General features: G+C 35.7%; 1 protein-coding gene across 1 annotated transcript in view; it reads right to left on the reverse strand.

The window, feature by feature from the left end:
* Positions 1-357: 357 nt before the first annotated feature.
* MCCC2 (methylcrotonyl-CoA carboxylase subunit 2) overlaps positions 358-25,343 on the reverse strand; it is a 37,376-nt gene continuing 12,390 nt past the window's right edge. The window contains exons 7-17 of the mRNA XM_058823648.1: positions 22,293-22,406; positions 16,547-16,611; positions 15,486-15,585; positions 14,477-14,572; positions 13,214-13,286; positions 12,939-13,015; positions 10,851-10,917; positions 10,424-10,580; positions 9,534-9,648; positions 8,217-8,302; positions 358-768 (exon numbers count right to left, since the gene is read on the reverse strand). Of these exons, the coding sequence (XP_058679631.1) occupies positions 651-768; positions 8,217-8,302; positions 9,534-9,648; positions 10,424-10,580; positions 10,851-10,917; positions 12,939-13,015; positions 13,214-13,286; positions 14,477-14,572; positions 15,486-15,585; positions 16,547-16,611; positions 22,293-22,406 (1,068 nt within the window). The 3' untranslated portion in view covers positions 358-650. The remainder of the gene's footprint in view (positions 769-8,216; positions 8,303-9,533; positions 9,649-10,423; positions 10,581-10,850; positions 10,918-12,938; positions 13,016-13,213; positions 13,287-14,476; positions 14,573-15,485; positions 15,586-16,546; positions 16,612-22,292; positions 22,407-25,343) is intronic.

The raw sequence follows: 25,343 nt of genomic DNA on the forward strand, positions 1-25,343 counted from the left end.
TGATTTCATAGATACCAGCACACACCTCCCATCTCTTCCAGAAAACATTATGCATCCATCAGGTTCAATAGTTGTTTTGACTTCAGGGAACCACACAGAAAAGCAATGTTTTTGGATGAAAGCCAGAGACAGAACATGATGACAACAAATGCATGAAATCTAAAATTTCATGCTGTGTTGAAATCCCTGGCTACCCTTACAGCACTTCCCTTTCACAAAAATTATTTATTAGAAAATGTGGGTTTTTCTTTGTTGGACTGCAAAAGTACTTTGCATTTTTAGGAGACATACAAAAGAGAATTAAAAGAACGACAAGAGCTGATAAGCACCAAATATGTAGCTTATTTTGTACATTTATTTATATAAGAGATAGTATCAATAGTTTCTTGTAACATAAAGTACAATGCAAGAACTTGAAAATTATTAATGCAATGCAGTTATATCAGCACTTAAATGATTAATCTCAAATCACTATCAAAAAATTGAAGCACTGTGTGACAATTACAGTCAGTGAAAATAATGATAAAAGTTTCATTAAAAAATAGCATCTTAAAAATCTTTATTTTTAATCACCATAATATTGTAGCTAGTATGCTGTCCAGCCCCAAACAAAATGCACAGAGGTAATTCTGTTGATCACATATTTAAGTTTACATTCTGAAAACTCCAAATTCTGTCTTCTTTGTGGGTGCGTTTAGTGCTGCGCTGAGACTGAGGCCCAAAACCAGTCTTGTGTCAGCTGGATCAATAATCCCATCATCCCACAATCTAGAGAAAAGCCAAAAATATAACAAACCAAAACTTTTAATAATTAAAGGAAATCAACATATACAACTGGTATACTTTCAAACCCATGAAATCTGAAATGCTTCAGAAAAAGAAAGAGGAGTAAAGAGCTAAATTATACTAAAAGCAATGGAGTCAATTCTCACTGTTCATCAATGCAATAGACTGGTGTGCATTACTCCATGGAATTTGTCTTCTAGAACAATGTTTCCATTTTAGGTAAGTGAAGAATGTCAGACCTACATATTTTAAATAGATTCTTCATACTTAATCATCTCCTTCAGCAAAAAAAGCCCTCTGTGCTTTTTAATGTTCATGTGGAGAATGACCATCTGTCAATGACCTAATTCTATTAAGAATTCCTGCACTTCAAAGATTATGTCACATCATTATTTACACTATTTAGGTTAATTCAACTGCCAGATGAGGATGACACAAATCATTATTCTTTCATCATTAAAGAGCCAGAAAAAATTTCAAGTATTTTCAGAATTTCTGTGGTGGGTTGACTTTTGTTGGATTCCAGGTGCCCATGGGGCTGGCTCTATCTCTCCCCCTTCCCAGCTGGACAGAGGAGAGAAAATAAGATGGAAAACAATAGGTTGAGATAAGACAGTTTACTAAAGCACAATGAAAGTTTGCATGTGCACCATGTGAAAAAAACCCGTTAACAACTTTAGTCTCTACTTCCCATCAGCAAGTGATGTCTAGTCACTTCCCAGGAAGCAGGGCTTCAGTATGGCATTTGCTTGGGAAAGCAAACACTGTAAATAACCAAAGTTCCATCTTCCTCCTCCTTTCCTTAGCTTTTGGAACTGAGCTGAAGTCATATGCTATGGAATATCCCTTTGGTTTGTGTCAGCAGGTCTAGTTGTGTCCCCTCCCAGGATCTTGTCACCCCAGAATACTGATGGGGGGAAAAATGTTGGAGAGAGAGGCTGGTGCTGTGCCAGCACTGCTCAGCGAAGCCACTGCTGTGCTGTCAATACCCTTCCAGCTACTAATGCAAAGCACAGCACTATGAGGGTTGCTGTGGCAAAATGAACTCCACCTCAGCAAGACCCAACACAATTTATTTTACCATTAAGTTCATTTCTAAACAATGGGAAGACACTACCTTCCTTAACCAAAGCCTGAAGGCAATTAAATTATAAATGAGCAGTTGTCAAATTAGCAGGTCCCCAAAATCACCAATATTTGTAAAGAGTCTCTTTGATATTATCCAAAAATTAAGGTATGAGTGGTATCGATTCTCAATGACAACTCCATCCTACCTAAATTAAAATCCATGTTGAAATGAAACCATAAATATTGTTATTTCCTCAGCAAGATATTTAAACAAGATACCACACTGCTCATTGAAACACAGTCTCACTTAAACACACACATACTTTAATCAGCATTTGCAGAACACGTGCATCTTTGGTTAAGAGAAGGATGCTCCTCCTCCATCCCATCTTTTCCTAGAGAGACTTATTTTGCATTCTTTGTGAACTTACTTCAGTGTTGGCTAATGCTTAATTCTTTGTGGAAAATTTAAAAATACAAAAAGCAGCCATGAACAGGGTGACTATTCAAGAGTGACTCTACCAAGAGAAGACACACAGCCTTTCCCTTCTAACTGAAGTTACATCTGCAAATTTTATTTTGTTTGAAGATAATTTTTGGAAAAACCTATTAGACAGGAAACAAGATATTTTGCACTCTTCTTTCAATCCTAAATGTGCCAACCTCACTCCCAGGAGGACTGCAAACTGTACATAAATACATACTCATAAACTCAAGGCAGCAGCAGACACTTGAGTGTTTTCCATATTTGCTTTATTTTGTTATTTGCTGTGAAAGTAATATTGATCAAATGAGATAAATATACTAAGAGACTGACAATATATGCTTTTCATTTTACAAGTTGTATCTATCCTAGGATGCACAAAATGGAATCGCAGTAGAAGGCACCTTTAACAACACCAAGCACAAGTGTTCAGGCTCAGCTCTAGGAGCATGTTTTAAAAGTTAGACAAGAAAAAGGATACTCAGCTCAGAAAGAATACTCTACTATAGATCTTATCACAGTGCAGTTTCCCAAGCAGCAGACTGTTAAACTAAATGGGGCACAAGAGTAAAACTGAAGTATAGAAGAAGAAAGGTTTTGGAGAAGGGAAGGCTTTGCTGCTAATTGGGCAAAATCAGGCTCTTTCTTTTTGGGGGGAGAAAACCAAATTTTTATTTAAGAAGTCTAGTACTACAAGTAGTTGTGGCACTCACTGACCTGGTCTACCAGGTCCCAATAATAAGAGAACAAATTCTGGAAAAATGATAGAATCACAGAACAGTTTGCGTTGGAAGGGACCCTAAAGATCATCTAGTTCTAATACTCCCACCATGGGCAAGGATACCTTCCACTAGACCAGGTTGCTCAGAGCTCCATCCAACCTGGCACTGAACACTTCCAGGCAGAGGGGCAGAGGATTGCTCCTTTGGGCAGCCTGTTCAGTGCCTCACCACCACAGTAAAGAATTTCCTCAAATGTAAAAAGGAGAAAAACTTATGGCACAGCAAAAAAGAACCAAAACGCTGCTATAAATCTAAAATACAAATATAAGAAAATTGTATCTCTATCTAACTTCTCATTTCAGGATTCTCAGTTAGTACCTCCCTTCAATAGGGCTAGTAACCCAAGCACTGGAATATTCTAACAGCCACACTTGTACCTGCATGGAAGTGACACTAACAGCAAATTATGTTTCAGATGACACAAGAGCTGTCTGTATCATAACTCAGATAAATGGTCTAAGCTCCTGCTGTCTGACTCCTGTGAATAACTTCTTTCCTAACTGTACTTTTAAATTTTGAGTAGTAACTAAATTTTAATTAGTAACTAATTTTGTTAAAGTATTTGGGCTTATTTGAGCTTACCTGGCTTATTTGGGCAATATTCAATTGAAAAAACTCAAGAGGAAGTGCTTCTTACCATACAAAAGTAAAAGCAATTGGAAGGTATTTTTTTGTTTAAAATACCCAAAGAAAAGTGTAACTTGGTTATACAGAAAATTACTTTAGAGATCTTTCAATTTTCTTGATTTTTCTCAAGACAATGGCTGTAGCTCTTGATACAATCTAGCATGACAGAATGGCCAAGACAGTATTTTCTATACTTTCAACTCCATAGAGTGTGCATTACCAAAGTTTAATGCATGTGGGTTTTTTTCCTTCACCTTGTATTTATATTTTGATTTAGTTACGATGAACATAATCAGATTAATCTGACAAAGGAATGGAGAAGATCGTCCTTAATAGTGAAAATAAAGCAGTTCTGTGAGGTCAAATCAATCCCAACCTTCTGTTTTCTTAAGACTGTGAAAAAAACCCCCAAATTTATGAACAATCTCAAATACATGAATTTATATTTTTAAGCAAATTTTGTTTTTTTGACTGCTACAGCTTTCTTTGCTCTCTATATAATTTTTCCCCCCAATAAATACCTGCAATTAACTCTCTTTTTTATTGAAACAGAATGAGGGAACTCATAACACTTAAAATGTTCAACACATATGCTCAGGGCCTGGAAAGGGCAGGGATGAACTGACTCCAAAAGAATCACCAATTTAGTGCAGTACCTTGGAAGACACAACTTCTCAGTGATTGCTGCTGTAATAAATATCCAAACATGAAGCACATTTCATTAGCAGATTTGGGTTGTTTTTTATTTTTCCTTTTTTTGTAACAACACAATTGACTTATATTGACAACTGCAGAAATTTTATGTTGCATGGAAGTCAAGCTGCTTTCATATGGTCACCCCTGGCTTCTGCTTCTCTTTGTTTAAAGAAAATTGTATTCTCTACTGGAGATGTAACATTAATAATTAAACTATCTATTAAAACCCCATTGCAGGAACATGAGTCACACTATGCTCATAAAATATCTGTAGCTGAGATAGTGTGAGTAAAAGAAATGAAGTTGCCTGAAGTAAAGTGCTTGCACAATTTGTTAAGATGCAAACCAGTGAAATCCTTTAGGAGACCTGTGAGCAGATTAATATAACTCATTAAAAACGGTGCTGCCTAATGACTGCCATTAATTAAGACTGCTCATTGTCAAAGGTTCCAATCAAAAAATTGGTTAAAGTCTGATTAGAAAATACAACTGCAGGGAACAGTATTGACATCCTGTACATATAGCAAGTTATCACTTATAAGCAAAACAATATAAACAGAATAAACAGAGATATTTTCTTATCTTTTAAGATTGTCAGGGCATTTTCCTTTTCTCTCCTTATTACTGCTAAAAGCTTGATTCAAAGCCTAATGAAGTCAAGTGGAAGGGTCACATCAATCTCAATGGCTATTAAGGGTGAGGCAGACATTAGGCAGGAGGACAGCATGAGGAAGCCTCCAAACCAGCTGCACACAAGCAGCAATACAGACAACAATCTTTGTGCCCACCTATCATTTTTTGTTCTCTCAGAAATGCAAAGCTGTTTGTTAGAGTTTCCTCGTTGACCTCTTTGGTAGAAGGCTCTTACAAAACGAAGGCTGTCTGGATTTTGTTTCAATTATAGTACCCTGACATTTGGTAGACAATCATCTGGGTTTTTACCATGCTTGGAGCCCAACAGGAACGGGCTGCAAAAGGGACAGGGTTACTCCTCCCCGAATTACAGCAAATGCTTGCTAATAAGCAGCTGATGTTGGCTGATTGGAAAGGGCTGTCTCCAAGGTGCAAGGTAAGTGGTACATCCTTCCCCCTGAGCACACTTGCTGTGAAGACTGTAATCCACTTCATCTCATTGTTTCTGCTTGGACAGACTACTCCATAGTAATGAAAACTTCTGAACTATTGATCTGAGATCTTGCTTAGAAATTAGTTAATGCAAAGCATGAAATGGCAGGAAACATGAGTATATCCACTGAAATACCCAATTAACTCTACAAGAGAGCAATTAAAAGCTCCTAGACAATGCAGAGTGCACCTACTTGAACTGAAAAGCGAGAGAAACTAGCCAGAACTGCCTTGACCTGAGCCACTCAGACACTGTTGTCAAAAGCACTCCTTTGTGAAAAGAGGCATTTTACCTTCATTGCTTATAGCCAGGTAAGCCTCCGCAGGATTTCAGATCTGACATTTGACTTCATGTCTCAGCTGGGCTTATTATCTTGAATGCAGCATCACACAAACCCAACCACATGCAATCCAGACCCACGCTTCTCTCAGCCAACTTACATCTGTCCATTTCCCTTCCAAAAGGAAACAGTAAGAAGCACATAACTACCCTGCTTTTTCAAAAAAATGACATGTCACTTAGCACTAAAAGCACTTTCTAACACTTGCGCTGGGCAAATTTAAGCTATTTGCTGGGGTGACTACTAGATTAACAACTTACCAATTCACAAAACGGCCAGATGTTCTGAAAACATAAACTGGTAAGCATTGTTCATCAGAGAGCACAAAGTTGACATGAAACACTCAAGTTTCATGTCTAAAAATTAGACATCATTAAAAACTCAAAATGTTATTTTTTTAACTTTAGTCTTACCTTTACATGCAAAACTGCTTTCTTACAGATTAGTAACTTACTGTTGTAAATACTGTCAATCATCTGTAGGTTTTTGGGAGCGGGTAAGTTTTTATATCGCTAATATATCTAATATATTGAATGTTAAATAAATCATGAGTAAAAGAATATGTTTCCAGTGAACATATAAAAAATAAATGTAAAAAAAAATCCTATTATTAATCTTCTCTGGGGTAGGGATTAAATTTAAATACGGACAGTTTGACTAATTTTTAAATGTTATTATATAAGTGGAATATTCTTCTCCTCAAAAACTCCTCCCAGTTATAAAAAATTATACATATTTTTTCATTTTTCCTTCTTGCCTTAGAACATAAAGTCAGCTGTTAAAGGTCAGCTGTTAAAAACTTCTGTGCTATTTCTCTTACTACCCACAGAAGATCAGGCTTGATGAAGGCATTCATTTGATGAAACATTAAAATTAATGTTGATTTCCCAGGTATAAATATCTCAGTTAAGTATATTCTACTATCCCTACACAAAAGAGTAAAAGTTAACAGTCATTTCATATCTTACTTTTGATCATGAAGAAGCTCTTCCCAGGTTACCTGCCCCTGCTTCCACAGCGTGTATACTTCCTTCTTACACCTCAGTTTGAGGACAAAATCCTTGCTCAGCTACGCCAGTTTCCACCCTGCCATACAATTTCCTACATACAAGAATAAAGAGCTCTTGTGCTCTAAGAAAAGTGTCTTTTAAGAACTGCCAGCTCTAATCAGCCCCTCTGTCTTTAAGGAGTTTCCCAGGCAATCTCATTCACTAACCCTTTAAACATCTGGAAACTCACTCTTCCAAATTTTAGGGTCTGGAGTTTCTCTTTGCTGCCTCATATTCCTTGAGATGCTGAACTCAACCAGGCTGTGCCTGCTGCTTCCAGCTGTAACCTCTGCAGTGAGCCCGCTGCACTGGTGAGTGCCTGGCCCAGGAACGTCGCGCCTCGGGCTGGCTTGCCTGATACCTGCACCAGAAGTTGTTCTCTACATACTCCAGGAGTCTCCTGGGTTGTTCACTGCCAGCTCTGCTGCTTTCACAGCTGACATACAGGTCACTGAAATTTTCTACCCTCTACCACCATTAGCAGCTGAGAGCCTGTAGAAAATTAGCTTTTGGATGCCACAAGCAGAAATATATGCAGGAAGATTAGTACTGACAGGATGAAACTAATGGAGAATAACCATCAAAGGCCAAAAAAGCCCCCCAAGCTACTTTCCAGATATATCTGGATCACTTCAGGATGCCACCTTGTTTCATTAGCCTAACTAGTTCCTAGTCATTTACTAATATTGCATCAGCCTGAGCATGAAATGCTGCAAAGGACTTCTCAGCAAACATGAGTGAGTATGCAGCATCCATCAGCTAGAGCCCTAACCATCACTGCTATCATCCAATACTATTACCTACTATGACCAAATTTGCCAATGGCTTCAGGTCATCTTTAAACTGCTACCTCCTTTTCCACTGGCCTCTTCTACTTGCAGAACCCCAATGAAATGAATTCCTCCTAATACACATGCAGCTGCTCATTATATTGTTCAATAAGCTTTAGAAAGGTGACCAGATACTACACTGGGAAGAATGATATAAAACTCATTCAGAATGAAATATGTAACAATATAATTCCATTCTACCATATAATTTCTTACAGAACCAGTGAAGTACTTCCTGCAAGCACAGACTGTCTTCTGAAACAGTTCATGATATCAGGTCCCAGAGCTAAGACAAGGCATTGATTTGAATGCACATCAAACACAACTTTTGCTTCCAATTGCTCTGTTCTGCTATTATTTAGTACCATGAATTAGAAGTCAGGTCCCATGATTACAATTAAGTGTTAGAATAGTTATCTGTATATTACCTTGCACTGGAATAATAAGGGTTTCCTTCCTCCTCGAACCTCCTAATGATTGGCTCCTTCAAAGCCGCTTCATCTGCCTCAGACAACTAAAAAACCACATAAAATATTCTTTAATATTTTCTTCTCCAGTGATAGCAGACCTTTATATGCAGCATCAACCCGAAGAAAATGCCTAAATTTTCTGCCCAAAGTTTTTTTTTTTACTCTTTTAGCACACAATTGACAATTTTGCATGTTTGATAACAAAATCCAAATAGCACTTTCCAAGTGGGTGCAAAAAAGAGAATAAACATATACTTAATTGAATGCAAGAGTAATTGGTGACTAGAACTTAAAAATTTCTGAAGCTAGTGTATTGGAAAAAAAAATTTGGGTTGCCTTTGGCAAGATTTTTTAATAAAGTAAGTCTGCACTATTCTAACACTGGGTTAGATCCAGTGTGATCCAGACTGGTAATAGCAATTCAGAAAACTTTCAGGTTTCTAACACATTTGACTGGCATTTAACTACTACTAATTATTTTTCTTGACCTTCTTTCTGGGTATCATGAATTTGGGAAATTAAGACAGAGAGAGATAAGGGTGAGTATATTCTACTCACAGAAAGAACAAGTCAAGTGTTGAAAAGTAGTAACATTGAGATAATATGTTCATATTGCTTCACTATTCTGATTAACTACTCATGATAAATATGAACAATTTTAGACATAAATAAAACCACTTCTTATGGGATCAAAGCAGTAGTATAACCATAAACCTTGCAATTAAAAAAAAAACCAACTCAGCAGAAAAGAGTGTGCACTGAAACTATAAAATATTACTATAAGATTTAGTAAGATATGTTTATTACATAAACAATATACCTCTAATTTTCAATTAAAATGTTGAAATGAGCAAAAACTTTTCCAAACCTCTCCAGACTTCTGCTGTTACTAGTTTCATAATTCTCAATCAGTGAATCATTTAAAGATCAACTTTCTCTAAAACTGCCACCTTCATAATTGGAAAGACACTATTCCCAACATTCCTCTTCATACTCCCAAGGCAAGGAGGATTCCTGTTTGCTTATCTCAGGTAGAACTAATAACTTGTTGCACAAAGTACAAAAATACAATGGTATATGAATGATCTTCACTTTTCAAAGAAGTAAGCAATAACCTTTCACAAATTCTTCATGTTTTTCAGTGCACTAGCTGGCACTGGGATAATTCACTGGCATCTCACTCTCTTCCACCCCTTCCTAGCTCACAAAGTGACCAACTCCAGTAAAAGAGTAAGTGATAATGACTTTACCAGAAATGAAAGAAGAAAGATATACCTGTTTTCCTTCCCTTGCTTTTTGGTCCTTAGCTATTGTAGCTAGAACAGTAGCAGCTTGTTCCCCTCCCATCACCGATATGCGAGCATTTGGCCACATATATAAAAATCTTGGACTGAAAAAATACATATTAAACATCAAAGTAAGACATTGTCACATTTCCTGGTGAAGAATTTTCACTCAACTAAGAATACATTTTTATGTATGACAATTCTACAAAATAACATTTTTAAAAGGTACATTAACATACTTCAATGCTTGCAGCATTACATTTAAAAATGTAAAAATTCTGTTCATTTCTATTATTCACCTTTTTTAAAAAATTTCTCTTTGTTGGATCTCTTCAGCTCCTATTCCCAACCCACAGGAAATTTTGTCCTAAACATCCCAACTAACTTCAATAGTATAGGAAGCCTTGAAAAACTAAATTTAAAAAATCAAATAAGCCATGTCCAAAGGGCAACAAAAAAATCTTTAGGTGTTATACAAACCTTATTCATAAAAACAGGCTGATTGAAGTGAATAAGGGATTTTTACACAAGCTGATACACTTTTCCTATGAATGCAGAATAAAGGACCAGCCTATACTGCCCAATGATTGTTTAAGACTACAATTTTTCTGCCAAGAACTGATACGGCAGAAAAAGATGTGAACAGGTTTACTTTTAGAAGGTCTCCTCTGTCACCTAATTCAAGGTGAATCATGACCCTTATCAGTCTCTACAAATTTCAGGCTGTTATTTACTTATGAGCATATTCATTAAGAACTCTTTTCTTTTCCAAATAGCACAACTTCTTCAAGAGTTCAGATGGCTTTTTGGAATGGTACTTTAAAGTTATGTTTTCTTAAATTATTTCTGTCTGCTGTAACGATTTGAAGCAACACTTACCTATATGCTCTTCCACACATCCCATAGTTTCCAGCTCCATAAGAGCCACCGATAATGACGGTTATTTTAGGTACATTAGCACAAGCTACAGCAGTTACCATCTTGGCACCATCTTTTGCTATCCCTCCAGCCTCATATTCTCTGCCAACCATGAAACCTGAAGAAATACAACAAGAACAAAAGGCTCACCAGTTTATATTATAATACTGTGCCCTATGTCATACTGTGTGCTTCACAGCACACTGCAGAAAGAACTGAGGAGCAAGTCATAAGGCAAGGCTTTCACCAGCTGCTGACAGGCTGATTTCCAAACAGGCTGAAGATGTAAGTACTACACAGCACACAAGAGGTTGTCTAGAACACAGACTCAACAATTATCAGCAAAGTCTACAATGAAGTGAAACCTCAAAAACTTGATCTTACTCACCTGTAATATTCTGCAAAAACACAATGGGAATATTTCTCTGGCAACACAACTGGATAAAATGTGTACCCTGTGGAGAGGAAAAAAAATAAAAGAGTAAGCCATTAAAAGTTGGAAAAACGAAGCCATCTCTATCAGCATCCTGAAGCCTGTGCTAAATCCTTCCACAGAAGTCCATCACAGTATCTCCATCAGGAAGTGCTATACTACTTCTCCTTCACCCAAAGTTAACTGCAAAACATGCATTCACTGTAGCAGAAGTAAGAGGTCTCCAAAACTGTGTGAGACCATGGGTAAAACAAATAATATCCTTAAAAAGCATTACTACTAATACTGAAAAGCTCCACTGCTGTGACTCAGCCAATATGCAGTTAAACCATGGACAGCGCCAGTGTGGCTTCTGACATTGACTTGGTAAGACTGTGTCAGAGAAATCAAGTCAGTCAGTCAGAAAAACCTATCTCTCCATTTTCTGTACAAAATAAAAGTATTCTCTAAAACTGAGAAAGGCCCATATACATTATTTATCCATGACCTTGCCAATTGCTGTAACATTTTCTCTCTTTCCTGAGGGCAGATGCCCTCTCCCTATTTACTAGCAAAAGACCAATTTCCAACCAAAGTTACAAATAGTAGATTCCAAGCCTCTGTTTCAACCAATCTAAATCAATAAAGTTCCTCAGCTTATTCATACACTTGCTGGTAAACAAAACAAAACAAGGCTATGTAGCACAACAAGTGAAAAAAATATCTAACATCTTCACTATATAAAACCTGCAAAGGTTATAAAAAGAAAAAAGTGAGAAAAATAATTAAGTATAATCTTCAGAGAAACATGTGAATAGCATAGTGATGATCACGGGGAAAATGTGCAACAATTCATTACAAAAATGCAAGAAAAGAAAGGTGTACTGCTAAGGATGTTGCTTATAGAACCAATATCATGGACAAACGTTTCTCTAGAGGTGAATTTCCTTTTACAGAAGTGATACGCCAGTAGAAGTCAGAAAATTAAGATTTCTTACTTTTTTTTCATTGTTAGGAAAAAAAGCTGTAGCACTAAAATGTTAGAAAAATAATGAAACTATTAGAAATATTGCAAGAGTTATTTTCTAACTGTTAAAACAAGTTTCAGATTAAAAAAAATGTCATGTACTACAGTGCTTCAAGTTGGAAGTATTCCTTCAGCACATGAAACTCAATTTTGCGTATTATTTTATAACAGCAATAAATCCAGTAAAATTACTTCCTTTCTCCACCTTTCATCAATATTTCCTTTTTCTGTATATTCTCAATAGCAATTTCCTCACTGTTAGCTCAAGAAGCTTGTTAGAATAAAACTAGCATCTATAATTGCTATTACAAAAAATTCAACTGACAGTTGTTTCTTGAAAAAAAATAAAGAACTAATGCAAGCAACACAGACCAAGGTAAACACTTTGCAATACCCAGATACTCTTTATCACCATCATTCCCTGAAGTTCAAACTGTAAAGCACTGTTAATTGTGATAAAATCACAATATTCCTTCACACACAGCCTTTTATTCACAAAACAGGTGTTTTAGCTCACAGATTTTGAAAGACTGCACAGGTATTAACTCATTACTCTAAGCCAGGAGAATGCACAGCAAAATATGAAAACTAAAACTGGTAAACCAATGAACTGAGTAGTGAAATTCAGGTTTAAGATTTTCCAGTTATTACAAAAACAAAGATGTGGTTTTCCATATCCTTCATGGTTCAGAGTTTAGAAATACCCAATAGGGTATCTGATGTAATCAGGATGGACTTGTCTTGCAACAGATGTAAGTTTCAGGATATACTAGTTCAACTATGCTGTATTCACACAAATCCAAGTGCTGCTCTGATGTTGGCGATCTTCTTCACATCAGAAAAATCTACCAGACACCTTTTCTAAATTATGGTCAGGTTTTTTTTCAGCTTATTAACAGCTTATACCTGTTCTGCATTTATATGAAAAACACAGAGCCAGTTCTCTTTCATTATTCAAAAAAGTTTCTCCTCTCAAGAGCAAGTTGTCCACCAGAAGTTTTGTTTCTCAATGGCAAAGAAGATAATAACCTACTTACTTTTTTTGCTGACTCCGAGAAAAGAACTCCATTGTTTCCAATTATTCCTACTGGGTAACCAAAAATTCTTGCAAATCCTAAAGGACAAGAGATTAATTCATAAATTTCCACATGTATTTATTTTTCCATAGCGTATAAAGGTAAGACTTTCTCCTGGCAACAAAAAATGCTATTCTTCTGAAAATAAACATATTAAAAATATCAGTGGTGAGCCAGAATAAATCCAACTATAAAATCAGTGGGAACGTACACAGAATAACTACATTTCTACTTACCTGTAACTAAAGTATCCCCATACAAGGCTTTAAATTCATCAAATCTACTTCCATCTACAATTCTAGCGATGACCTTAAGAAGAAATGGAAAAATAACATTAAACTCTTAATCCTTCAAGGTTTTTAATTGCTTAGAAAGGACGGCCACGACAAGATATAACTTAAAACCTTTCTATTTATAGAACATCAAGCAGTCCACCATACAAACAGTCTGGATGGCAGGCAAAGCCCATTTAGTTTTTTAAGTGTGATTCACTCACATGTTTGTAAAAAATGGATTTTCAAGATAAGAATGTTCTAACCAAATAGCTAAATTACACAGGAACAATGTTTTCCTCATTAGTTGAATTTCAAAGAAAAACCACTGCTTATATTAAACGTTAATCAATAGCCTCTCATTTGTAAAGGAAACACATGTACAGCCATGAGTCACTTTCTTAGAGATATGATTATTTTTAGGCTTGCTTGAGTTTGCGACATACAAAAATAATGAAGATCTGATTTGAGGTTTCTCTGTGATGCAAAGGAGCCATTTTTTATAAATACAGATCCACTGCTAGCAAGATTTTCCAGATTATACTTATTTCCACTTTAAAAGAACATAAATCCAAACTCTTCAAACTTTTGAGAGTGAAGAAACTCAATGAAACTGTTCATCTCTCTTTCCCCTGAATGCAAAGCAAATCCTAGTAATTTCTGCCAAATATTTTAAGATGGGTACATATTAAGACTCTTCCTAAAATACATACTTGGCTAGTAGTGAAAAAGGCTCTGAATGTGAGATTTGTGGAAAATATGAGAAAGCCTGTTGGCTCATATGAAGGTTCCAAGGCAGATAATTACACTAAACCTGCAGTACAGTACAATAGTCTTTGTACACAGTTGGGACAAGGCTCAATTGTTTGGTGTGCCTATACGCCGTAAATCCTTAAACAATCTTTCACAGGACTGACAGAAAAAGCAAGCCTTCATATCCGTGGGCAAGTCCATAGAATACTTTGCCAAAGAGGAGTTCCCATTTCTGTCAGCTTTTTCAGAATGTTACCAATCTCTCATCCTTGTACATCCTTTTCTAAAGTATAACCAAAACTGATTATATTTTCAACAAGTCACCGCTATTACAAGGCATCTGCTGGACAAAAATATAAAGAAATAAGTATCCAAATCAGGTATTATCAATTATGACAATACAAAGAGTGATTTCCTGCAAGAAAACAGATGTATGTATATATGGGCACATGGATCTTGCATTAATACTCATACCTCTTTGACATCAAAATTTCTTTTTAGCTGATCACCAACTATTCCATATATTTCATCAGCTGGAAATAAAGGCTCTTCTGACGGTTCTACAGTCACCTATAGCAATTTAACAAACAATTTACACAACAAAGTTCACATTATGACTTAAACATCCAAACGATCAATTTGTCAATTTCCTTGAGCACAGACTTCTCTCTGCCAACAAAATTAAAATGCCTGTATTGGCTTGTCATTTTGCACAAAGACCAAGTTTCCTAAACTGAAGGTTGATAACAGTTTCTCACTTACTGTTACCTTTTTCCTACTCCTGCATATATGTCCATATGTGCTCCCCTTCTTCCATGTTATAAAAAATTAGGCATATCCTCCTGTTTGCTTATTTTCCCTCTGTGCCCTCTAAGGCAGGCAGCATTCTGAGAAACACCTGAAGATTTTATCACACAAATGAATGCAGTACCTTGCCTTCCTTGAACTTCCATTCACCCTCTCATATCTCCTACTAAAATAAAATACAGCAATTCCACCCCCATATGCTATCCATCCCATTTACTACAAGGAATTCTTAAATCAATACAATTCATTGTCAAGATTTAGGTCTATCCCCTTGGTTTTCAACACCTTAATAATCTCAGAAAATGTCTACTCAAAGAGATGCTTTAGCAGGTATCTAATTTTAAGTCCATGGAAAACAATCATGTGGGTTTAAAATTAAGTGTCTTGCAAGACTGGACTAATCTAAAAGTGCAATTCTATGACTCTGAAGCACTCTTCTAGTTGTTTCATTCCTGCATTTAATCCCAGTAGTTTTATTGGGAATAATACAGCAGAAATGCAATTGCAGAACTAAAGCATCAGAGAAATATTTAAGGACAAGAACCGTAACTTTCGTTTTTAGATGTGTAAAGTCATAGACAAACATATGCTCTATAAAACAAGTGTTATATCAATCAAGCAGAGAAAAGCATTCAAAAGTTCAACAACGCAGTGTTTTCAGACTCTATACACTTACATCTACTTTTTTCTGGAGATTCAAACTTCTTACAACTTTCCTTGCCAGATGAAGTGCATGATTGTCATCCAAAGCATAATGATCTGTTACACCAGATTTTCTGTACATAAACAACAATGGAAAGATGAATACTTCAGGGAAAAAAAACAACATAAATCAGACAATGAAAACTTGACATTTTAAAGCTTCTTAGACCTTGAAAATATGGATGAAACAATTCAGCTCTGTTTTATTATGAAATTACTTTAAAAATAAAACCCGTGCCTGACCTTATCTTCAAAATAGTTCCTTCAAGTTATGAGATGTGAAATAAAATGCAGGAAACAAAAAATCTAAATGGCAATATAAAATATAACAAACACTGTTCATGTGCCGCAAAAATTAATTTCAATTATAAAGAAAAACATATTTACAAAAAGGGCATGAACTGCCCTTCAAAATAATTCTTTATTCACTTCAAATTGAAGAAATAAATGTTTATTATACAGCAACGCATAACTTACTGTGCAATAATACCTAATTTTGTTTATTATTTATTGCAGAACTTGAATGTGCACATGTTTTTTGGGTTTGCTAAGAAGTATTTTTTACAAAAAGTACAAGCTATTTTGATCTTGCTTGTAGTGAATTCTACATGACAGTAAGAAAGATACAATTTGCAAAATGCATTATCTTTCTCAATACATATTCTGTTAACACTCAGTATTAAAGTCCTCCCTGTTATGCATGATGCTGAAGTACACTAGACATGTATTTTAAAGTAAATGAAGGAAACAATGCTAACCAGACTAACACAATGTAACTGTGATATTCTAACTATAAAACAATCAGTCAGCATCAGATAATACAGAGATAATTTTCAAAAGGTAAACACATCTTAAGAAAGATCTAAAATCAAAATAAAATAAAAGAAGGGAAGGGGAAGGGGAAGGGGAAGGGGAAGGGGAAGGGGAAGGGGAAGGGGAAGGGGAAGGGGAAGGGGAAGGGGAAGGGGAAGGGGAAGGGGAAGGGGAAGTCTACCATATGGAAGAAATTAACTCTGGGAAAATATTTCTTTAAACCTGCAGTGAAGATCTGCCCCTCCAAGATCCTCCGCTGATACCTGTTCACCTGTTGCTGCTTTAACCTAACACAAGGAAAGGAAAATGAGCTCCACAGTTGACAGTTGTCCTGCATTAATATTTATACCATCTTAGGTACAGTAATAATAGAGATCTTTGCAAAATACTTCTTCATTAATCATATTTTTACTCTCCCTCAGAGCATCAAAATATGACAACACTGAATCTTGTAAATTTTTGTTCTTTGACTTTGCGTGCTTATTCTAGTGTTAATATGTAGTTTTTACTTACAAAGATACTCCCCACTGTTATACTTACTGCTGTGTTCATAATTTGTGTGCATACACTTACACATCCTTCAGATTCATAAATATGCTTTTTCACTAAAATTTTCTGAGCACTTACTATGAAATTTCAAATGGGATATTTCCAAGCATTGTTTCAAGCAAACAATACACCAGAAACCCAGGATTTTTCAATTTTGCTCTCTCTATGTAAACACTTCTGTGAATTTTAACTTACTAGTTTAAATAATAATTTAAATACTATTATTACTATTACTACTATTAATTATTAATTAGCAATATTAGTACTATTATTACTATAAATTTAAATACTATAGTACTATTATTATCATTAAATACTAACATTAGTAGTTTAAACAACCATTAGAAGTTTTTATTTTCTAAACCTTCTAGTAAATACACAGTAAGTTAGTGCTTAAAAGATGTATCAGTGGCATGTAACTGCTTGGATCAAGTACAACATCTCCATAAAAGTACCTGGACCACACAATCCAAAGCCTAGATCTGTGTAATCTTAGACCTGAAAGGGTAATTTAAAAGTGAATGGTCTCCTTCTTAGAACAAAACAGTATCATTTACTAGTGGGGTTAAAAAAAAAAAAAAAAACTTAGAATACTTCTTTTGGCATTTCTACGCTACAGTAAGTGCTTTGAAAAGGATTCCTTGAAAGCTGGAGAAACCATTCACAGAGATTACAGAGTTAGAGTACAAGCAAGGGAAGGGAAAACTATCATCATTTCCAAAACAGATTTCAGTTTCCAAGTTTCATATCTAACAACGAAGCACATCAATTATATAAATACATAAATATATTTTCACACTTTCAAACTGTCAAATTTGCAAATTTAAGTATAGATAGTTCTTCAACAGTGGATTCTTGTTTTGGAATTTAAATTACCCATGGAATATGAAGGTATGGCATACTAATAAATGGAAATTTTCTGCCAGAGACAATTAATGTGAGTCTTATTTAAACAGTGAACATAAGATACTTCTAAGAGAAGTGAGAAAGATTTCTTCACTGGAAAGGTTATGCAGCATTGGAACAGGTTGTCCAGAGTAGTCGCTGAGTCACCATCCCTGGAGGTATTTAAATGCCTACAGATGTAGAATGTAAGGGTTTAATGCAGTTTAGTGGTACATTTGGCAGTGTGAGGTTAATGGCCAGACTCAATGACCTTTAGGGTGTATTATAAGATAAGTGATTCCATCATTTGATATATGATTTCTTTCTATGATTCTATGAAATAATTACATACATCTGTCACTATGCAACCAGTTATAACAAACTATTAACTACTGCAGAACTTTGCACAAAGCTGAATAGTGCAATCATTTCCATTGGCACAGAAGTCCAGAGATTAATTTTAAGATATTTTACAAAAAAATCTATTTTATTTTTCTGGAGAGGTGAAGTTTTCATTCTCCAAATCACAATATTGGAGCTGAGGACTCTGTCTGCCACCATGTGAGATTGCAGAGCAGGGTCAACCAGAGAAGGTTGCTAATGACCATGTAATGACCATGAGTTTTGAATAGCTCAAGAAAGGATTCCACAAACTCTCTGGACAACTTGGTTTGGCATGACCAGCCTTACAGCAAATGTTTTCTTACAACTAAAAAAAACTTCCTGTATTTCAGTTTCTGCCTGGCAGCCTCTTGACCTACCAAAGGGTACCAACAAATAGCTTGGCTCTGCTATCTTTACTCCCCCTTGCAAGCTGTGGATAGATTTGCCCTACAACTCACCAGATTGAAGAGTCTCATCTCTCTCACACCCTCTTAATTTTACAGATGCTCCACTCCATCATCTTCATGGATTTTCACTGGCTCATTCAGGCTCATTCTGGAGTGCTCAGAGCTGCACCCTGCAGCCCAAATGTGTCTTACCCTGTCATAGTAGGTGAGAGCTAGTATATATGCTTTCCAGATACGGTACTGGAGCAGAGCATTCTACAAACTGTAGAGTTTAAGTAACAGTTAAAATTACTTAGAGTTAGTGGTTGAAGTTACCTTAAAGGTCTTTAAATTCTAACAGACTGCAAGTAAGAGTCTCAAAAATATATCTGGGCATTTCCTAAGAAACACCTGCTCAAGCTACTTCAGCTAGAAATTATTGAAAGCTATAAATGTAAACTTTAGCTATAATATGTATTTTCCTCATAACAGATGAGGCCAACATGCAGTAAACTCCCCAGTACATAAATGCACATGAATTTGAAAAACTTATTCCCTATTTTTACCAGACTTTTTCACCTCTGAGCACAGAAAGTAGCAAATTTTACCTCAGGAAGGAAGAATCAGAAGTTTCTGCAACAAGAGCCTATAGATTTTCATGACAGCCTGAACTACCAAGCAGAGCTGCCAAAGATGAGGATACAGATATTCCACTTGAGAAAATGCAGAAGAATGGCCCTGAATATTACTGCTACTGTGACACTTGTCCTCTTCTATTGAGATCTGTCTGTTTATGAAGTCATTACTCCTCACCTTTCCAAAAAAGGAGGCCAAGAAAACTTCCATTTTAGATGGTGGACTGTACCTACAATTCAGATTTTTTTTTTTATTGTACACATCTCAAGACTAATTATAAGTAACATCAGGGATATTTCTTTTTTCACTTCCTCAGGATATTTTGTTTTAGGCAGGTAAGCAATAAAATCCAATCCAATTTCCTTCATATAGGAAAGACGTTTTGGGGAACAGAGCTTACTCAATAACAGCTACAATATCTGCTACAGCATGGAATGGGTGTTTCTGTGGGAGTCTGAAGTAGCTTTGAAGCTTAGAAGTAGGCAAGTAGAATACTTTCAGTGAGAATATGAAAAGCTCTACAGAACAGAAAGGCTGACAGGTGGAGATAATAAAGTTTGACATATACGCACAAAGATAAGGATCATTACATCTGCAGGTTGCTAAGAAACAAATTAAATTGGAGGATAGTTGTGAAATCTTCCTCTGGAAATGGGGAAAGATTTAAAAACTTTTTAACTTCACAACACTTCTGCAGTCACTGACTTCCCTAGTCAAGTCCTCCCCTTGAGGCCTGACTCAGGTCATCCTTTTCCAGATGTCTATCCTGGCAAAAGTCTCATGAGCTACATCTCAGTGGCATACACATATGATCTAAATTGCCTTGTGATGTTAAATGATGACCATTCCCAGAGAACAAGCATCTGGTTCTCTTTTTTTAATCTTCCAATCCAGTTTTCTGGGTCACACTGGGTATTAGATGTCTTACTGAAAACCTTCTGAAAAGGTTTGTACTTGAACAGCTCAGGTGTTCCTGCAACCAGGGAAGTTACTCCTAGTCATAGTAACAAACCTACTAACACTCTGATGAACAAAGTTCATGTCTTTCATCACACTAGTTTTCTTATCTCAAAGGAAAGACGTACAAATTACATGTTACTCACTCAACTAATATTCTCAAATAGTATATTCTTTCATACATATGCCACTTTCAGCAAGAAACTCCAAGTATCTAAATTACAGTGATGTATTTATAGAGAATTACTTAATTTTGAGGACGATTTGTCTATGTTTACCTACAAACAAGTGGAAAAACACTAGTACAAACAAGATAAAAAAGAACAGAAACCTAGATAGGACATTTGAAACAATTACTGTCAAATGTCTAACAACAAAATCCTAATGAGCAGTAAATAAATTACCATTATATTGCACAGTTGCTATTCATTACTTAATCTGCTTTTCCTGATTACTTTGTTCTTCTTATCAACTTGGAAAGCCTCCACTAAAATAATAAATTACTTCAAACTAAATGTCTTTTTTACTAGGGTGGGGAACAAAGTATCCTTCTACTCTAGATGTGAGTCCCATGCCCCTGTTTTCCATATGCCAGTTAAATTCTGAAAGGATTTAAGATTTTTTCTTCCTTTTTTTCTTTTATTTTTTTTAAACTGCACAAAATTTAAAAGCCATCTATACACTGAACTTTGAAAGAAGTATAAAATGCCAAATCTACTTTTATAAACAAGATGATGCAATGGGGAAAAATTCATTCTAAAGGAAAAGAAAGCAATGCAAAAATATGCTGTGGAAATGAGAGAAAAGCTATACAGGTAAACACTAAATCACGTTAAAGGATGAGTCCTTAATACTTTTGAGAGTAACACAATCCTGCCTTAGGAACCAGTCAACAAATAAATCTGTCAGCGGCTGTTTTCCCACAGTTTAATGGGACACACCACATTTTCCTAGTATTTTAAGTGTTGAAGGAAGTGACTTCCAAGAGACTTTGCCTCCTCTGTTACAAGAGAAATCAATGAAGCAGTATCTTCATTAGCAATGCTGTTACAAAGCAATTTCTCCACTTCGGCATGCTTTAGATGGAAGGACCCTTGAGAGACATTAAATTTACATTTGGCTTTGTCACAGGAAGCACACCTTAAAGTTCCCAAAAGACTGTAACCAAAACAAAGCCATCGTGCTGCCTCAGACCAGCTTGTACAGTAAATTTGGCACATATTTGACTATTTTAAAATAGCAAGTGTATCCAGCCACATTTTATTGAGACTTGAATAGTTGTGATGAATGATGCTCGGTTAGTTCTAGCACTAACATTTAATACTAAAAATTCATTTTTATTCTCATAAAGCTTGTGATAAATAGAATAATCTTTGTCAGCAAAAGACTGACATTATAGTATTATTATTTGTATTGGTATAGAACTGAGCCTAGACTAGGACATACAGTTATGTCTAAAATAACAAGCCATATTCAAGCATTCCTTTTGTTCTGCCAAGCTACTGTAATTTTAAAGCTCTCTTACATTGTAGTACTTCACAGTCACAAGTTTCACTATGAGTTCCACAAAAATGCAAGGTTTAATTCACAGGAAATTGTCAGGTCAGTTTCCTTAGAAACAATTTCCTTACAAAGGATGGCAGGAAAGAAGGAAGGAAGAAAGGAAGGAAGGATGGAAGGACAGAAGGAATGGAAGGAGAGAGAGAGAACTAGGACAAACGCCACTGTAAGCATGCCTCCTTTGGCAGTAAGCTGACATAAAAATACAGCAGACCAGTCCTGCTTCAGAAGTTCTTTTATCATTGATTTTAACTTTGAGATACAATACACATGGTTGTGGATTTTTCAAATTTTGTGTCAAACCTAGAGAGTACATAATTGAATATAGAAACAATTTTTATTATTTAAAATGTGCACAGCAATCTAAAAACAGTACTATAAAAACACCTGGGCACAGTCTGATTTATATCTATATACCTCTAAGGAACTGAAGAGATTTGATTTAGGATAGAAACATTCAGACTTACTTAAAAACACAATCTAATCTACAGAGTATCTAGAAATATCTCACCAAGAAATGACTCAGTTGTTTCAGGTGTACAATTATTGCAGCATGATTTGGGGGGGAGGGGAGGAAAGAGGCCAGTCACTAGAAACTTCTGTATCCTTACCAGTGGTGGCCCTCCCAGGAATATTGTTCCCTGTTTCCCAACAATAATACTTTCATCAGCCATTGCAGGTACGTATGCTCCTCCTGCTGTACAGGATCCCATGACTACTGCTATCTATCAGAAAAACAAAAAGGACAAGTTAATGAACTGTCCAACCCTTAAAAATAGCAAAGTCAGATTATATTATGTATTTTAATACAGGTCATTGGACAGCACTGCAAGATTATATCTGTCTAAGAGAGCAAACTTTTCTTATGTTTTAGCATTTCTTTTAAAAATAAGAAATCTTCCATTTTCAACAGTCTGTTGAACTATGATCTTCAGACTACCCTGCTGGAAAACTAAAATATGAAGTACCATGATCTAGGTACGCGATATGTTTCAAGAGACACACATTCTACCATGGAATTTGGTTTTACTCATGAACACTAAAGGCTAAAACGTATAGATTTCTCCTGGTATTTACACTTAAGTCAGGGCTTCCATTACTGCTTATTGGCATAATTGCACCAATGCTAACATCCTTTGAGGGAAATTTCTCCCATCTCCTATTATGCTACTTCAGGTCTTCAATGGATCAACTAATTAATTTTGCCCTTTAGAGATGTGTTGAGCATCTCATTATAGGCTTCAACATGAATAATTCCTGCTTCATCCTTTTGCCTAATTTTGAGATGAACACCTAGCCAGTGAACATTTTCTACCAGTAATACCTTGGTGATACATTTACAAAACTAACTTCATCCCAGATATGATGAATACTGTAACTGTAGACAATCATGGAAGGGAAGTTTCTCAATTTCTCCTTCATAGGAGCATCTTCAAAGATCCTTTCAAGACACTTGCAGAGCAGAAGAAAAGGAATACTCATATGAAAAAGGCAAACACTTTCTTTCACAACCGCACATATACACACACATCACCACTAAAAAAAAAATTGGAAAACAACATTATTTTGTTTTAAGTTTGTTTCAAGATATTTCCAAGGTGACAACAATTAGTGTTACAGGATAATTTAGAAAAAGAAAACACTGCATAGAAAAATAAAACTTCTAAATCACATTATGCACATCTAAAGAAGGACTACATGAAATATGTCAATCTGCTGTCATCAAATCAATCAGCCTTTTCAGCAAACAGTTTTCAGGATCGTAAAACCATATATATTCAGAGTCACATGATTAATCTGCAGTACTTCTCTTGTGCATTTAATAAAAAACTCCGGGCAAATTCAAAAATAACCTAAGTCTCTACAAATGGGAGAAACTTGGTGTAAATAAGTTTATTTCATTTTTTTCTCTAGGATTTGTGGTTTTTTCCAATTCTTAATTTTACCATGCTCATACTGAGAAAATGTGCCTGCATTTAAACTTTAACTCAGTTGTTAATTTTTTCCAACATAAAAACTGGAATATGTATCTACTGGAAAAAATAAAACCTACTTATTAAAACCTGTCAAATTTCCAAATAATGTCCTACCTCCTGACTTAATTTTCTAAATTGCTGCAAAGAAATTATTGATGTGTTCAATAACAGTCAACAGTCCTGAGTGCACATACACTATGCTATTTTATATCCAGTGATCCATCCCCCATCGCATGCATGCAGCATATGAGTGTCAGAGAGCTCGGGAAGCAGCTAATGAGGAGCTAATCACAGCTTTCTGATTCACACCCATATAGACAACAACGTAATTTAAGCTGTGCTGGGTGAATAATAAATTAGTCACAGGTAAAATTGGAGGGGGAAATTAAAAGCATATCAGCAACTAGAAAACAAAAGAGGGGGAAAAAAGCAAGCACTTTGAGGGCCAAACTGAGAAGAACTGATGAACAGAGCTTCAAGCAAGCCACAGCACAGATCATCAGGTAGCAAACTAATAATATCCAGACTCCCATCTCAGAAGAATTGACCAGAGTGGACATCAGAGAGAGCATAATTTCCTAATCCCATCTTCCAAAGAATCATGTTCTCAGACAGGGAAGATAGTTCTAGCTACCACAATCTGTTAGCACAGGACTAATAATAGATTTACAAACATTAACAGTGCCTCTTTGAAATAAAACAAAGCAGATACATCTCCCAAACAAAATGCACCCTTATCACATCCTTTTAAATAAAGGAATTGCTTCAGTAAAACATTTTTCTCAGTCTTCCATAAATATTTAAAGACAAATAAACATTCATCAGTGTCATACGTGGAAAATTTAACTTTCATCAGTGTCATAACAAACAGAAAAGTGTTTTAATAAAAGACAAATATTTCTTATATTTAATTCTTATTGTATATGAATACAATTACTCCTAATACAACACCATATGGTAAAGAAAAACAAATTCAACCTTTTAATGCAACTTTACAAGTATGTAAAATACATTTCAAGATATGCTGGAAACAAGAGTATGACTGTAGGGTCAAGCATTTCTCGAAAGGTCCTGTCCAAGATCAGTAATTTCAGCCTTGCAAGCTGGGTATACACATCTATCTTTGACATAACATCTGAAAATCATTACTCAAAGCAGATCATGACTGAACTCTCTAGGAAAAATAAGGTTTTCCAAAATTTCTCCAAAAAAGATAATTCAGCAAAACATCACTCCTTTGGCATTTGCTGTTCCAAAAAAACACTAGGACCAATCTAGGTCTACCAGGGAGTCTTATATGATTACAAACTGTATTTTTCTCTAAAGTATTTTTGTTCTAACTAAACACTGCTTTTCTCTAGAGACCTACCTAATCACTACAAGTGGTCTACTTCTACTGTAGGAAAGAACTGCAGAAGGTAAATTATGTCATACTTCCTAAAGAGATTTAGTGCATTGTTGGAATCTTCAGCCTTGGATTTTTATAGAGACAATGGACTGTGGGATTCTTTGGAAGAGTAAAAGATGGTTGAAGATTTGAACTCTTACTTGCTTCCAAAATGTGCCAAAAAAGTATCAAGGTAACACAGGCAGTTTCCTCAGAAATCCTGCGGAGCCAGTATCTGTCATGTAAGGAGTCAGACTGAATACAGTATCCTTAACTGGCGCATCTGCTTCACCCTCCAA

Source organism: Ammospiza caudacuta, chromosome Z, assembly GCF_027887145.1.
Source record: "Ammospiza caudacuta isolate bAmmCau1 chromosome Z, bAmmCau1.pri, whole genome shotgun sequence".
NCBI lineage: Eukaryota > Metazoa > Chordata > Aves > Passeriformes > Passerellidae > Ammospiza > Ammospiza caudacuta.